At 40.3% G+C, this 15,879-nt stretch overlaps 1 protein-coding gene across 5 annotated transcripts in view; it reads left to right on the forward strand.

Moving 5' to 3' along the window:
- APBB1IP (amyloid beta precursor protein binding family B member 1 interacting protein) overlaps positions 1 to 15,879 on the forward strand; it is a 166,249-nt gene that overhangs the window by 121,798 nt on the left and 28,572 nt on the right. For 3 of the 5 annotated variants that reach the window (XM_050804505.1, XM_050804504.1, XM_050804502.1), the window contains 4 exons: positions 122 to 220; positions 1,049 to 1,163; positions 2,553 to 2,656; positions 7,182 to 8,012. In XM_050804505.1, coding sequence (XP_050660462.1) covers positions 122 to 220; positions 1,049 to 1,163; positions 2,553 to 2,656; positions 7,182 to 7,697 — 834 coding nt within the window. In that variant the 3' untranslated portion in view covers positions 7,698 to 8,012. Of the gene's footprint in view, positions 1 to 121; positions 221 to 1,048; positions 1,164 to 2,552; positions 2,657 to 7,181; positions 8,013 to 15,879 lie in introns of those variants that run through there. The other 2 variants (XM_050804503.1, XM_050804506.1) reach the window with 2 other exon arrangements.

Consider the following 15,879-nt stretch of genomic DNA (forward strand, 5'->3'; position numbering starts at 1 on the left):
GTAATTTTTACCACATAAATCACATATATTTTTAGAGATTTTTTAAAAATTTCCTGACAGGTGCTTTGACTTCCTAATACATGACAAGTGAATACATTGTCTTGAAACTGCTTCTTTCTAGCACCCCCAAATTCAGAAGGAGTCCCAGTATATCAAGTATCTCTGCTGTGATGACGCAAGAACCCTTAACCAGTGGGTGATGGGAATACGGATAGCCAAGGTGAGAGAGCGTTCGGACTTCACCCTGTCTTGCATTTGCCAGCCCACTTAGTGACCCGGGCGCAGCTTTCCTGGTACTGTGAAACAGTTGGCCCACCCTTGGGTTCAGCCACAGACATTATCAAGTGTATTCGCCAGTGGGTTTTCTAAATGAGGAGAGCGATAGAAACACGAACCTCTCCAGTAACCGGATATTTACTCATGGCGAGTATTGCAAGCTTAGTGTGCAATTAAAAACGCAAGATGGGGCCGGGCGTGGTGGCTCACACCTGTAATCCCAGCACTTTGGGAGGCCGAGGCTGGCAGATCACGAGGTCAGGAGATCGAGACCATCCTGGCTAACACGGTGAAACCCCGTCTCTACTAAAAATACAAAAATTAGCCGGGCGTGGTGGCAGGCGCCTGTAGTCCCAGCTACTTGGGAGGCTGAGGCAGGAGAATGGCGTGAACCCGGGAGGCAGAGCTTGCAGTGAGCAGGAGATCTCACCACTGCACTCCAGCCTGGGCTGCAGTGCGAGACTCGGTCTCAAAAAAAAAAAAAACGCAAGATGGAATCTATGATCGTGTTACATAAAGACATACGTAATCAGAACTGAGTGGCCAAAGCTCTCTCTAATATGTTGGTGAAAAAATTAACTGACTCTGCCAATCTGGAAAATGATTGAATGTGTATTTGTTAAATTTTAATGGAAATATCCAAAATCACCAACTCAGACAAGTGGTGAACAGAGTAGCCGTGGAGTATTTATTTCTTCTCTATGTTTATATTGCAATTGAGTGCAGATTTGGGATAAATGGATTCCTTTCCTTCTTTGTGTTCTCTCCCCAGTATGGGAAGACTCTCTATGATAACTACCAGCGGGCAGTGGCAAAGGCTGGACTTGCCTCTCGGTGGACAAACTTGGGGACAGTCAATGCAGCTGCACCAGCTCAGCCATCTACAGGTACTAAATGGAGGAGAAATTCCAACACATATTCAAAGCTCAGTGCTCCTGTTCAAAACGTATCCAACACATCTATACAAACAGAACTTTGTAGACGGCTTCGGAATATGTTTTCTTTTTCTTTTCTTTTTTTTTTTTTGAGACAGAGTCTCGCACTGTCGCCCAGGCTGGAGTGCAGTGACTCAATCTCAGCTCACTGCAAGCTCTGCCTCCCGGGTTCCCGCCATTCTCCTGCCTCAGCTTCCCGAGTAGCTGGGACTACAGGTGCCCACCACCACGCCTGGCTAATTTTTTGTATTTTTTAGTAGAGGCAGGGTTTCACCGCGTTAGCCAGGATGGTCTTGATCTCCTTACCTCGTGATCCACCCATCTCGGCCTCCCAAAGTGCTGGGATTACAGGCATGAACCACCACACCCGACCTGTTTTCTTTTTCTTCTTTGCTTTTTTTTTTTTTTTTTTTTTTTTTTTTTGGAGGTAAGGTCTTGCTCTGTCGCCCAGACTGGAGCCCTGTATCTATTTTAAGTGACTTTTAAGAAAGCTTTGACCACTTATTTTATGATATTCTGTGGATAAGGTGCTGATCTCCTGTTTAGGGTGAGCTAGTAGGTAGATGTTTCTTATCAGAGTACAAATATTATATTAATCCAAGGCTCCATTAGTGCCCAGAAAACTGTCCACATGAAGAATGAGATTATGTCCCAGTGTTTTGACACCTTACACCCAGTCCTGGACAGCATATTTGAAGGTAACATGAGTCAAAGTTTCATGTCAAAGGGACAAATTAAAAGGCAGGAAAATAAAATAGCATACCAGGACTTTTGAGGGGGAAAAAAAACCCATCTAATTCCCGATTATTCCAGGGACCTGCACATTTTGCCCAAATTTCTGTCTATTATTTCTGTGTCCGATGTACTTTTTGTTGAGGACAATGTTGAAGAGTTGTTCCTGTATTCAGTGTGGTATGAAACTGGATAGATACATTTTTAAAAAATCAAGAAGAATTTTTTAAAATATGTTTTCAAGGTTTATTCTTCAATTACTGAAACGTTTTTTAAAGTAAAATATATTGTTACTCTCCAGGATCCCAGTTAATCCAGACCCTCCTCGGTGGGCTTTATCAAATACCACCCTCACCTTCCTGAATCTTTTGCTGAATCTCATATAAAGTTTTGTCACAGAACCTCAGATTTTTCATAAGGTTTTGTGTACCATCCCATGCCTGTGAATTGCTCTCTTTGCTTTGTTTTTATTTTTTATTTTTGTAAGAAGTAGCCGGCAAGTATCTTTCTTTGCTTTAGAGATGTAAACAGCTTTGTATTTTCAGATTAACTTTCAAGAATGTTGAAAATGCTTTGCTCACTCTTCGTTTCTCGCTTCCTCCCTCTCAGGACCTATAAATGGCACCGCCCAGCCCAATGGACAGATGCCCCAGGCTGCACATTCTGTCAGTGCTGTTCTCCAAGAGGCCCAGCGACATGCTGAAACGTCAAAGGTAAAACCAGCAAGCAGCTGATATACATTCCATCAGCCCATGTTTCCAAAGCCCATGTTCTCAACCATTCGCATTGTTCCAATAACTGCTCTTTTAAAAAGCCGGGTGCAGTAGCTCACACCTGTAATCCCAGAACTTTGGGAGGCTGAGGCAGGAGAATTGCTTGAGCTTCAGTTCGAGACCAGACTGGGCAATATAGAGAGAGCTTGTCTCTACTAGAAAAAAAAAAAAATTAGCCAGGTGTGGTGGCATGCACCTGTAATCCCAGCTACTGGGGAGGCTGAGGTGTTTGACTGGCTTGAGCCCAGGAGATCAAGGCGGCAGTGATCTGTGATCACACCACTGCATCCAGCCTGGGTGACAGAGTAAGATCCAGTCAAATAAATAAATAAATAGAAAATGTAGTTCCAACAACTGAGACGTTACTACAATTTAATTTAGTTCATTGCTTGATATTTGTAATCTTAAAGTTACACATGCTAGAATCAAAAGTTAAAACCAGCTATCATCACACTGCCTAGGAAAAACGTAAGCATTTCCTTAACACTCTGAAGTTAATTAGCTACATTTACTTTGACCAAAGTGGTTTTCTTGGTTTAGTCAAGTGATCTTAGCCCTCTCTGATAGTAGCACATCCAAGTTTTAAACGCTTGGGATTTTACTTGCCTTTTTTGAGTAAAATAGGGCAACTAGTAGTCTGAAGCCCTATATGAAGCGTTAACTGGCCCCCAAAATCAGATTAGAAGACTGTTAAAAGAGTTACACTGTAAATAGGGCTGGGCACAGTGGTGAGCACCTGTAGTCCCAACTACTTGGGATGCTGAGGCAGGAAGATCACTTGAGCCCAGGAGTTCAAGGCTGCAGTTGAGTTCTGGTTGCACCACTACACTGCAGCCTGGGTGACAGATAAAGACCCTGTCTTAAAAAAAAGAAAAAAGACAAAAAAGGGTTTCACTAAAAATGTGCATTTTCTATTTTCCCCATTAGTGTCCTTCCTACATACATCCCCAGGTGACGGAGGAGAAAATACATTGTAAAATAATAGCCAAATTGGTATAACATTCTCCATAAAATTTTTCAACCAAATAGATCAATGAGGATTCCTTTAAATCTATCTTAAAATCATAGCTAATAATTACGATTTAGTTACTAATTTAGTTCAAAACTTCTCAGCTGACTGTATAAATTCTGTTGAATATTTCTCATGTGTGAGTCAAAACAACCTTAAATAACTGTGACAACAGCATGTCACCCAGCTAGGACAGGCAGGGTGCTTCACTTTAGCAATTTTTCACTTCTTTTGCCCCTTCATTTTGTCCATCAGCCAGTCATGAAAACAACTAAATCTTGGTATTTATTGAACTTCTTATAATTTTGACAATCACTGCAGGCCTTTGAAAGTTGTATTTCTTTAATGTTCTCATTATCTTCTCAAGCCTGACAATCTCCTCATGCAATGTGCTTTCAGCTATTATTATTTTCATTATTTCTATAATGCCAGTTGAAGGAAAGCATTTAAAAATACTGAAATAAATAAAAGAATCCTAGAATAGAAATCACTTAACTATATGTGAACACCAATTCCCAAGCTGCCTGTTCAGAAATTTAAATAAAAAGAAAAAATACATCACCAGTTAAATAGCTTATCATGCGAAGTAAATAAACTAAATAAAACAGAAACTAAATCAGAAGGCACTTTATTAGAAAAAAATTCCAAATTTAATCTTCAATGGTAAGAGGCTACTAAGCAGAGAACGAAATAAACTGGAACCCTGATAAACTGTAAATTGAAATGATAATTATTACTAAAACGGATTCAATCCAGTTGCCTGGGGATGTTTCATTATGTAAATTATTATTATCTATTCCAACATTGGCAGAGGAAGGGCTATGCGTCTATTAGACTTAGGCCAAATTTGGCGTGCTAGTTTCTACCAATAGCACATGCTGGTGATATTACTTTTCAGAACTCACATATTTATCTCATTTGATCTCATCACAACCTGAGACACAAGTCATAATAAGGACTATGGGGCTAATTTTATATCCAGTGAACCAGCCAACTTTCATGCAGTTGAGAAATGGTAAACTGTCCAGACATGGTGGCTCATGCCTATAATTCCAACACTTTGGGAGGCCGGGGCAGGCAGAGCACCTGAGTCCAGGAGTTGGAGACCAGTGGCCAATATGGTGAAACCCCGTCTGTACAAAAAATATGAAAATTAGTTGGGGCTGTTGGCACACACTTGTAATTCCAGCTAACCGGGAGGCTGAGGCATGAGGATTGCTTGAACTCAGGAGGTGGAGGTTGCAGTAAGGGGAGATCCTGCCACTGTACTCCAGCCTTGGTGACAGAACGAGACTCTGTCTCAAAAAATAAATAAATAAAAATAAAAATAAAATAAAATAAAGAAAAAGTAAACTTATAGAGACCAGATGCCTTGTTCTGATTTCTGGCCCACCACACTGCCTTCCCTGAAGCTGTGAGGCCAGCTGGAGCCAAGCTTGCAATCGGCTCCTCTCTAAAAGCCCACAGTCCTGGCGAAAGGCACCTGTGTTCTCAGCTCACCAACACAAGGAGACATTGTCCCCAAGATCAGGCAAAAAGGTCTTTGCCAGGAAACATATCCTTTGTGCCTACGTTTGCACAAAGCTGTAGCCAAGAGAGAACTGTTTCCATTCACTTCTCCCCTTCCATCTCCTTCATCCTAATCAGAGTAGTACATTTAAGCCAGGAGACTGTGTGGAGGTTTTGGGAAGTCCTCAAGCCCCAGGAGTTGCCGTGTGTTTCTACTGTGTGTTGTGTGGAATAGGAGCAAGATAATTTTACAGATGCTTACTCCTGACACGAGCTTCACAACCAGCTCAACTCAGACCAAGAAAAAATGCATCCCTTCCTATATGCCGAGGACTCTGGTGGCTTGGCTTGGGAACCAAAGAGTGAAGTCATTTGGCTTCCATTTTGAAGGAATGAATGAGTCGAGGGTGGTTTATAGACTGAGGCAACCCCACAGGAGATACACCATGAAAGCCCCTTTAGAGACACACAGCAGCTCCTGGATAAGGCAGGTTCCAAGGAGGTGATACTCGTATGATCTAAATACAACACACCTCATTGAACATGGCCAGATCTTCCATTTAGAGTAGACTTGGTAGATGAGTGCCACAGGGTAACTGAACCCAGGTTCGGCTGCTCCCCACTTAAAAGCCAGACTCAAGAGATTAGGGATGATGGGAGGAAAAGCTGGTTTATTTGGAAAGCCAGTAACACTATGAAGATGGTGGACTAGTGTTCTGAAGTACAATCTTAAATTTTTCAGGCTAACTGGAGGAGTTTAATGAGTGTGGGATATGGGGAAGAGGAGTGAGTTGGGGAAAGAGTTGAGATCAAGGGATGACCAGAGACTGCAGACATCTGGGTGCCAACAAGGGTCCAAAGAGGTTGGGAACTTCTCTGTCCTTGGTCAGGTCACAATGGTCATATAAATCTTTAACAAAACATAGTTGTTTACTTCTCTAATCCCAGAGTTAGTTTTTAAAACTACGTGATTGCTGGGTTTGCATGTTTATCTCAATGCTCTAAAATTATCCTTGCCTATGTGCAGGAATGGGTAAAGGCCACTTTAAATAAAAATGAAGTTAGTTACATTCGTTTTTATGCTGTTCCACTGTGACAACAGGAAATACTGTTAAAGGCCATTTGGGCCAAGTGGGGTGGCCGTAATTCCAGTTACTCAGGAGGCTGAGGCAGGAGGATCACTTGAGGCTAGGAATTTGAGACTAACCTGGGCAACACAGTGAGACTCCGTCTCTAAAAAAATATATATAGAGAGAGACATATTCTGGCTGTGTTGTCCAGGCTGGAGCGCAGTGGCATGATCTCAGCTCATTGCAGCCTCCACCTTCCAAGTTCAAACAATTCTCATGCCTTAGCCACCCCAGTAGCAGGGACTACAGGCGTGTGCCACCATACCAGGCTAATTTTTGTATTTTTAAAAGAGACAGGGTTTCACCATATTGTTCAGGTTGGTCTTGAACTCCTGGACATAAGTGATCCACCTGCCTGGGCCTCCCAAAGTGCTGAGACTATAGGCATGAGCCACCATGCCCAGCCAAAATATTAAAAAATTAGAAAAATGATTATTTTTAATTTTAAAGACCATTTAGAATAATTGCCATATTCCAGAACAAAGACGAGCTCATGACCAACCAGGAGTCTCAGTGACTGAGGGACAGAGGCTCCCCAGGGGGCAGACAGAGACTCACATATCTATGGCATGGTCCTGTCCACTAGGGCTGTTTTGTCCACTGGGGCTGTTTTGAGAATAAAGAATGCGACTCGGGAAGTTGAGACGGGAGGAGCGCTTGAGCTCGGGAGGTCGAGGCTGCAGTAAGTCCAGATCGCGCCACTGCACTCAGCCTGGGCGACAGAGTGAGACCCCGTCTCCATTAATTAATAACAATAAATTTAAAATTTCAAAAATTAAAAAAAAAAAAAAAGAATGCTGCTGTCATTCGGTTGCAGGATAAGAAGCCAGCCCTCGGGAACCACCACGACCCGGCAGCGCTCCGGGCCCCGCACGCCCCCAAGTCCAGCCTGCCCCCGCCCCCTCCGGTGCGGAGGTCCTCGGACACCAGCGGCAGCCCCGCCACGCCCCCCAAGGCCAAGGGCACAGGCGGCGGGGGCTTCCCCTCCCCACCCGACGACTTCCTGCCGCCGCCGCCACCGCCGCCGCCCCTGGAAGACCCAGAGCTCCCGCCGCCCCCCGCGGAGTTCATGGAGCCGCCCCCGGACTTCGTGCCCCCGCCCCCGCCGTCGTGTGCAGGGAACGCGGGCTTGGAGCTGCCCCCGCCGCCGCCGCCGCCGCCCGCGCCCGCCCCCGACTCCGCCAGGCCGTCTCCCGCGGTGGCCAAGAGGCCTCCTATGCCCCCCAAGAGGCACGAGAACCCAGGGACCCCGGGCGGGGCAGGAGGCGGGGAGCAAGATTTCATGTCAGACCTCATGAAAGCTTTGCAAAAGAAGAGAGGTAACGTGTCCTAGGGAGGGGCATGGTGAGTGTGCCAGAGGGAGAAGCACCGCTGACCCGGAGCGCAGGTTTTGCTAGTAGATTACCCTGACATTTTGTTCATTTCAGATAAAATGTGATGGGAAACTTCTCACTGTTGTGCTCAAGTGCAGCCATAAACATTAACCCAATAGAGTTCAGAATATCTGCCCAAATGTACATATTGCTCCTATGTATTTTCACCTAAATGGAATGTATCTTCCCTTCCAGGTTACCTAAAGTGCTGTTTTAGGTTCATTTATTTTATTATGTTAAGAAGCATAAAATGAATAAAAGTTAAACGTTTTTCCTGAAGATGGTATTTCTAGAAAGATTATTGGGTCCATCTATCTTGAAATCAACACTAAAATTAAAAATAGCTTTCAACATTCCATGCCTTCTTAAGTCTTGGTGACCTCAGATAGATTTTTCATCTCTACCTCTATAACCTTCAGAATTTGCAGGAAAATCGAGAGAGGAGAACGAGAAAACGTGACAAGCAGAGCCTGTTTCCTTTCCCTGGAATTCGGTTGCTTGATTGATTGGAGTCCTGGACACAGGTTGTTTTGGTTTTGCTTTTATAATGCTTGAATAACAGTAATTGAAAAATACAGTTATTTAGATAGTTTTTGAATTCTCTTATTATTACAATGCTGTAAGTATCCTGTAAATAAAAATGTAGGGGCAGGAAAAGGCAATCCTATGTATATTCTTCAACCTGAAATGTTTTCCCTCAGAGATAAGTTTAACGCCCAGTTTATCCTAGGTTCTTGGTACCTATATCTCTTCTCTTTCAAATTGGCTACTGATAGGCCTTTTACATTTTCTTAATTTTATTTATATGGCTCTATTTTTGTTTTTGTATTTTTGTGTTTTTTTTTTTAACTGTAAAACTCCTCAAAATCTTCTTAGAGTGGAAAATAATAATGCATTTTTTTAAATAAAGGAAGATAATGCTATGTTTTAATATTTGGAGAAAAGTAAGCTCTAAATCATGCTGTCTCAACTCACGGGCTGCAGGTGGCCCAGGACCCGTTCGAATGCTACCCAACACAAATTAAAATATTAGGAGCTCTTGGCAGGGCACGGTGGCTCACACCTGTAATCCTAGCATTTTTGGGAGGCGGACTCAGATGGATGAATTGAAGTCAGGAGTTTGAGGTCAGCTTGGCCAACATGGCAAAACCTTGTCTATACTGAAAATACAAAAATTAACCAGGTGTAGTGGCGCATGCATGTAATCCCAGCAACTCCAGAGGCTGAGATGGGAGAGTCCCTTGAATCCAGGAGGCGGACACCGCAGTGAGCTGAGATCATGCTACTGCACTCTGCTGGGAGACGGAGCCAGACACTGTCTCAAAAATATTATGAGATTTTTCTCAATTTTGTGTGTGTGTGTTGTTGTTCATCACCTATCATCACTAGTGTTAGTGCATTTTATATGTAGCTTAAGACAATTCTTCTTCCAGTGTGCCCCAGGGAAGCTACAAGATTGGACGCCCCTGAAGTCTAAATGAACCTTTAAAAAGAAAAAAAAAATAGTTTTAAAAGCAAAATATTTAGTAATTAAAACTGGCAAGATGCTCTTCATTTTTTCTGGGGCATATGCTTGAAATAGGATAGAAGGTAAATTTGCTTTACATTCAATTTAATCTCATCAACAGTAACTCCAGTTCTCATTTTATTATGTTCCTTTTGATATCGGATGCGGTAAAAACACCATTTTTCTGATACCTAACTAAATCATGGTCATTATGCAGATCTCTGGTACAATACAGGAAAGATGTCAGCAAAGAGAGGTGTGAAAATTGTCAGAATCAAAATGGAGTCACTTACATTAAGAAACTGCTGACAGACAGAGCCAGCCAAGTCCAGGAAAATAGTTTTCGTGAGGATCCTATTCTGTGATTTTCATTCAAGTGTAATGCAATCTTTGGTGTCTGGCTGAAAGGTCTTTACAAGTATTACCCATACCTGAGTAGGATTATTTAGATCCTGAAAATGCAGCAAAATTTGTTTCTTTATGAAAAGTTTAGTGAGATATTTGCATGTGGTGCAGGGAGTGGAAAAACTGGAGTGAAATTGGGAACTAGAGAAGGAGTATGTGGATAATATATGTTATGAATAATAATGTATAATCAATAATATAGGACAGTAATCCTGTATCACAGCTTATAAAAACTCCATAATTTCTTGTATAATGCTACTAATGGGCAAAGACCCATGTAATAGGCCAATTGCAACACAAACCACAGCATTTGGTAGTTTACAGAAGACGTGATTTAACCTGCCACATGATAGACTATGAACTAAGATTTTACAGTAGGTCCTCAAGGAGGAGAATGAACATTTAAGCCTCATATTTTGTTTGATCATAGGAATCTTGGCTGGTATGATACTGAAATGACCCGAGTCCATGATAATTGAGCCTTTGAAGTGTGCTTGAGACTTATGGCTTGATGTGTGGTCCATTTTTACAGATGGTTTATGTGTGCTTGGGTACAACGTACTATACATGTTCCTTAGAACAAGCTTGTTAAGCATGTTGCACAAATCTTCTGCCTGCAGCCTGTTATCTGGTCTGTTGCATCCATCAATTACTAAGAAGGATGTTTTAAAATCTTCTGAGGGCAGATTTGTCAATATCTTTTCATTGTTCTGGCAAATTGTGCTTTATATATTCCAACACTGTTTATTATTAAGTGTGAACAAAAATTCTGTATGTGACTTCCTGGTGAATTGAACTATCTATCACCATACAATGTTTTCTGCTTTTTATCTTGTACTCACGCAGCTGTACTGTCTTTTTTCAGGTATTTCCCTGACAAATCTGTTCATTCACTTTCAAACTCTCTGTGCTTTTATGTTCTACATTTTCCACTTGTAAATGACATATAAGCAGATTTTGTTGTCTTTATATCTAGTTAGTAATTATTATCTTTTAACTGCAAGTTTATTCTTTTTAAATTTTTTAAATTTTCTTTTTTTTTTTTTTTTTTTTTTTTTTTTTAGAGACAGGGTCTCATTCTGTCACCCAGGCTGGAGGACAGTGGTGCGATCATGGCTCACTGCAGCCTCAACCTTCTGGGCTCAAGCCATCCTCTTGCCTCAGCCTTCCAAGTAGCTAGGACTACAGGCTCATACCACCATGCCTGGCTAATTTTTTTTAAAGTAGATATGGGGGTCTCACTATGTCGCCTAGGCTAGTCTCTAACCGCTGGCCTCAAGTAATTCTTTTGTCTTAACCTCCCAAAGCGCTGGAATTACAGACATGAACCAAAATGCCCAGCCTGTTATTTTTACTCTGAATGTGACTGTATATTTTGTTTTTAACATCTTATTTTTTATTTACTATTACCCTGGATTTTTCTGGTTTTTTTTTTTTTTCTTCCTTTCTTGTCTACTTCATGTGATTAGAATTTTTCTCTTATTCTCTTTTTGAAGCTTCTTGTTGAAAACTTATATACTGTATGTATTCTTTTAATAGCTACCTGTAATGATAATATCCATACTCAGTAAAGTCTCAAGTTAAACAACTTTAACCTGGGAAACGCATGGACTTTGGATCACTTTGATTTCAAACACACGCACACACACACACACACACACATTATTGTCTAGTATTTGAGGTATAGCTGAGTATCTTTTTCTTAGAATATCTTTATTTCACCCTCATTCTTCAAAGATTATTTCAGTGGACGTAAAATTTAAATTGACAGTAAAAACTCTTCGTTTTTTTAGGGGATTGTCCCCACTGTCTTCTCCCTTTCACTGTTGCTATTGAGAAGTCAGCTATCAAATTATTATTTCTATTAGGTCATTGCTTTGTTTCCCCTCTGCATGATTTTAAGACCTTTTCTTTGTCTTTGGTGCATATAGTGAGTCTAACTCTGAATTTCTTTTACTTAAGTTGCCTGATAATTCATTGAGTTTTCTGAATCTACAAATATCTGCCTTTCACTATTCCGGAAAATTGTAATTTATTTTGTTTTCAAACATTGCTTCTCCTTTTTCGCTTCTTCTGAAACTCTAATGAAATGTTAAATCTTCTAACACTAGCTTCCTTATCTCTAAATTTTGTGTATTTTCTATTTTTTTATCTATTCTGGATATATTCATCAGATCTTAATTCCCATTCACCAGTTCTTTCTTCAGCATAGTCTAATCTATGTTAAAGCCAACCATTTTTGGTGGTTTTTTTTTTTTTTTTTTTGATATAGACTTTATTTTTTAGACCAGTATTAGATTCACAGGAAAACTGAGCAAACAGTACAGGGAGTTCCCATTTGCCGCCTGCCTTACACATTCAGTCTCCTCCACTACCACAATTCTACAAAAATAGCACTGTAACAATTGATGAACCTACATTGACACATTGTTAGCATCCAAAGTCCATAGTTTACTTAGGGTTTACTCTTGAGGTTGTACAATCTGTGGGTTTTCAGAAATGTACAATGACATGTATCCACCATTATAGGATCAAATAGACTAGTTTCAGTGTCCTAAAAATCCTGTGTTCTGTCTATTAATCTCTCCCTCCCCTTTAAACCCTGGCAATCACTGATCTTTTTCATTGTCTCTGTAATTATACCTTTTGCAAAATATCATATAGTTGGAATCATACGTATGTAGCCATTTCAAATTGATTTATTTTCCTTGGCAATATGCATTTATGGTTCCTCCATATTTTAGTCTATTTTCTATTACTATAACAGAATACCTGAGATTGTGTATTCATAAAGAAAGAGAATTATTTTAGATCATGGTTCTGAGGCTGGGAAGTCCAAAGAGATGGTGCTAGTGCCTGGGGAAGGCCCACTGACTGCATCATATAACATGGCAGATGAGCAGAATGAGAAGTGGGTGCATGCAAAAAAGGGACCAACCAGGAGAGGCAACCTTGATTATGACAGCCCACTCTCGTGGTAACTAATCCATTCCCATGAGAACTAACCCTGAAAGAGATTAATCCATTTTAATGATCTAATCATCTCTTAAACCACCTCCCAGCACAGCCACATTGAGAATCAAGACTAAACATGAATTTTGGAAGGGCCAATCCGTATTCAAAGCATAGTACATACATCTCTATCTTTTCACAGCTTGATAGCCCATTTCTTTTTTGTTTGTTTCTTTCCTTTTTTTCTTTTTTTGAGACAGAGTCTCGATCTGTTGCCCAGGACTGAAATACAGTGGCACAATGTCACCTCATGACAACCTTCACCTCTTGGATTCAAATGATTCTCTGGCCTCATCTTCTCCAGTAGCTGGGATTACAGGTGCACCACCATGCCCAGCTAATTTATGTGTTTTTAGTAGAGATGGGGTTTCATCATGTTGCCCAGGCAGGTCTTGGACTCTAGGCGCAAGCCATCTACCTGTTCCGGTCTCCCAAATTGCTGAGATTACAAGTGTGAGCCACCGTGCCCAGCCCATTTCTTCTTATCACTGAATAATATTCCACTGTCTGAGTGAACCACAGTTCATTTATTCATTCACCTATTGAAGAACATCTTGGTTGCCATCAAATGGCAGTTATGGATAAAGCAGCTAGAAATGTGTGTGCAGACATTTGTGTAAATATCAGTTTTCAGCTCGCTTCAGCAAACAGGAGTGCAATTGCAGGATCATATGGAAAAAGTGTGTTTAGTTTTGCAAGAAACTGCCAAACTGTCTTATTAAGATGCCACTCCATTTTGTTCTCCCTCCAACAAGAAATGAGTGTTCTTATTGTTCCACATCCTTGTCAGCATTTGGTATTGCCAGTGTTTTGAATTTTAGCCACTGTAATAAGTATGTAGTGGTATCATTTTTCATTTGCAATTCCCTAATGACATATGATGTTGAGCATTTTTTTCATATGTTATTGGCCATCTGTATCTTTTTTGGTGAGGTGTCTTTCAGATCTTTTGTCAGTTTGTTAATTGGACTGTTCATTTTCTTACCGTTGAGTTTTAATGGTTTGTATATTTTGGATAACAGTATTTTATCAGATATGGCTTTTGCAAATGCTTTTGCCCATCTGTGACTTGTCCTTTCATTCTCTTGATTTTGCACTTCACAAGGGTTTTTAATTTGAATGAAGTCTAGCTTATCAATTATTTATTTCATGGATGATGTCATTGGTGGTGGTGTATCTAAAAAGTCACTGCCATACCCAAGGTCATCTAGATTTTCTTCTATGTTATCTTCTAGAAGTTTTATAGCTTACTTAGCTCTCTGATCCATTTTAAGTTAAATTTTTTGAATGATGCAAGATCTATGTCTAGGTTCTTTGTTTTTGTTTTTCCACATGGATATCCACTTGTGCCAGCACTATCTGTTGAAACAACTATCTTTTCTTTATTACCTTTGCCCCTTTGTATAAGCTTATTTTGGAGTTCCACTGATTTATTTGTCTCTTCTTTGCCAATACCACACTGTCTTGATTGCTGTAGATTTCTTGTAAATTTTGAAATTGGGTAGCATTCGTCCCCTGATTTTCTTCTTTTCTAATATTGTGTTGGCTATTCTTGTTTCTTTTTTTCTTTCTTTCTTTTTTTTTTTTTTTTTTTGCCTCTCCATATAAACCTTGGATTCAATTTGTCAATATCCACAAGATAAATGGTTGAGATTTCAATGGGAATTGCATGGAATCTATAGAGCAAGTTGGGAAGAACTGACATTTCACAAATGCTAGGCTTTCCTATCTGTGAACATGGCATATCTCTCTATTTTTTTAGTACTTCTTTGATTTCTTTAATCAAAAATTTGTAGGTTTCCTACTAGATCTTTTGTATATTTTGTTAGATTTATACCTAAGTATTCCATTTGTAGGGAGGAATGTGAACATAGATGGTGTATTTTTAACTTCAACTTCCAATTGCTCATCGCTGGTATTAAAAGAGCAATTGCAATTGACTTCTCTATATTAACCCTGTATGCTGCATCCTTGCTGTAACTGCTTATTAGTTCCAGGAGTTTTTTGTTCAGTTGTCCTGGTGGACCCCTAAGGATTCCTCCTCTAAACCCAGGATTAAGAGTTTGCATTATTGTCCTCTCCCTACATAGGACTATCAAAGGCAAGATAGGGGAGAGTGCAAGGCAACAGCTCCCTGCAGTCTTCTCCACTCCACATCCTTTCATATTGTTAAAGTAAATGAGGGGAATTAACAGTTGTGGAGCAGGTTCTCAGATATTTGCTATGAAAACTTACATATGGTAATTTGGACTTTCAGAGCTATTATATTCTGGTGGTCTTTGACGAAACTTTAGTTTTAACCTATTGTTCAATCAGTATTATTTTTTATTGGAAAAACTCATGGGAGAAAAAACAAATAATTATTTCAATAAATGGCAAAAAGGCTTTTGTTGAAATTCAACACCACACCTTGTTAGGAAAATTAAAACTTCATAAGAAGCTAGCATCTGAGGAAGATGTTTTTATACTGATAAAAGTTGTCTAAAACCACAGCAAAGGACATATTTAATAATAAAGCACAAACAGGAATGTCATTTACATTCATAGTATCTAAGATTTGTTTGACTCAGTAATGGTAAGACCCACAAACACAGAAATGACTGTCATGAAGGCAGTAGTTTATTTTACTACTCACAGTTCCTTAGAAGCTGGAGGCACAGCACACCACAAGGGACAGGACAGGGAAACATCAAGGTCAGTCAGGAGGCAGTGGGAACAGGAGAAATCATGGGAAAGTATCTTTATTGCAGTTCCATGGGAAGGAACAAGCAAGTCAAGGCAATCAGGCTTGGCATTGGCTAGTTTGAATAATTTCATTGGCTTCTGGAAAGAAGAGGCTGCTATCTGGCCCTGAGGAAATTAGGGAAGCAGAATAGTGGCCAGAAATGTAAGAGTGATAAGGAAGAATAAAGACTGTAAAAGAGATAAACAGAGATAAAGAAGAATAAAGAGTGAGGAAGAGATGATAAAGAAGGAGGTATAAACTCTGGGTTGGTTGGATATATAGGAAAGGCATACGTGCAGGCAAGTGGTTTATTACATCCAGCAATTAGCTTACCCTGAGAGGCGCAGTCCCTCCAGGGTCAACAAGGCCCAGATGTCAAAGCATCAAATTCAGAAAATAAGAGACATGACTAATACACCGTTAAAGTCAGTATTATAATTAATATTATTCAACATTATCCTGGAGTCTCTAGCCAATGCACACAACAGCAAAA

Source organism: Macaca thibetana, chromosome 9 (assembly GCF_024542745.1).
Source record: "Macaca thibetana thibetana isolate TM-01 chromosome 9, ASM2454274v1, whole genome shotgun sequence".
Lineage (NCBI taxonomy): Eukaryota > Metazoa > Chordata > Mammalia > Primates > Cercopithecidae > Macaca > Macaca thibetana.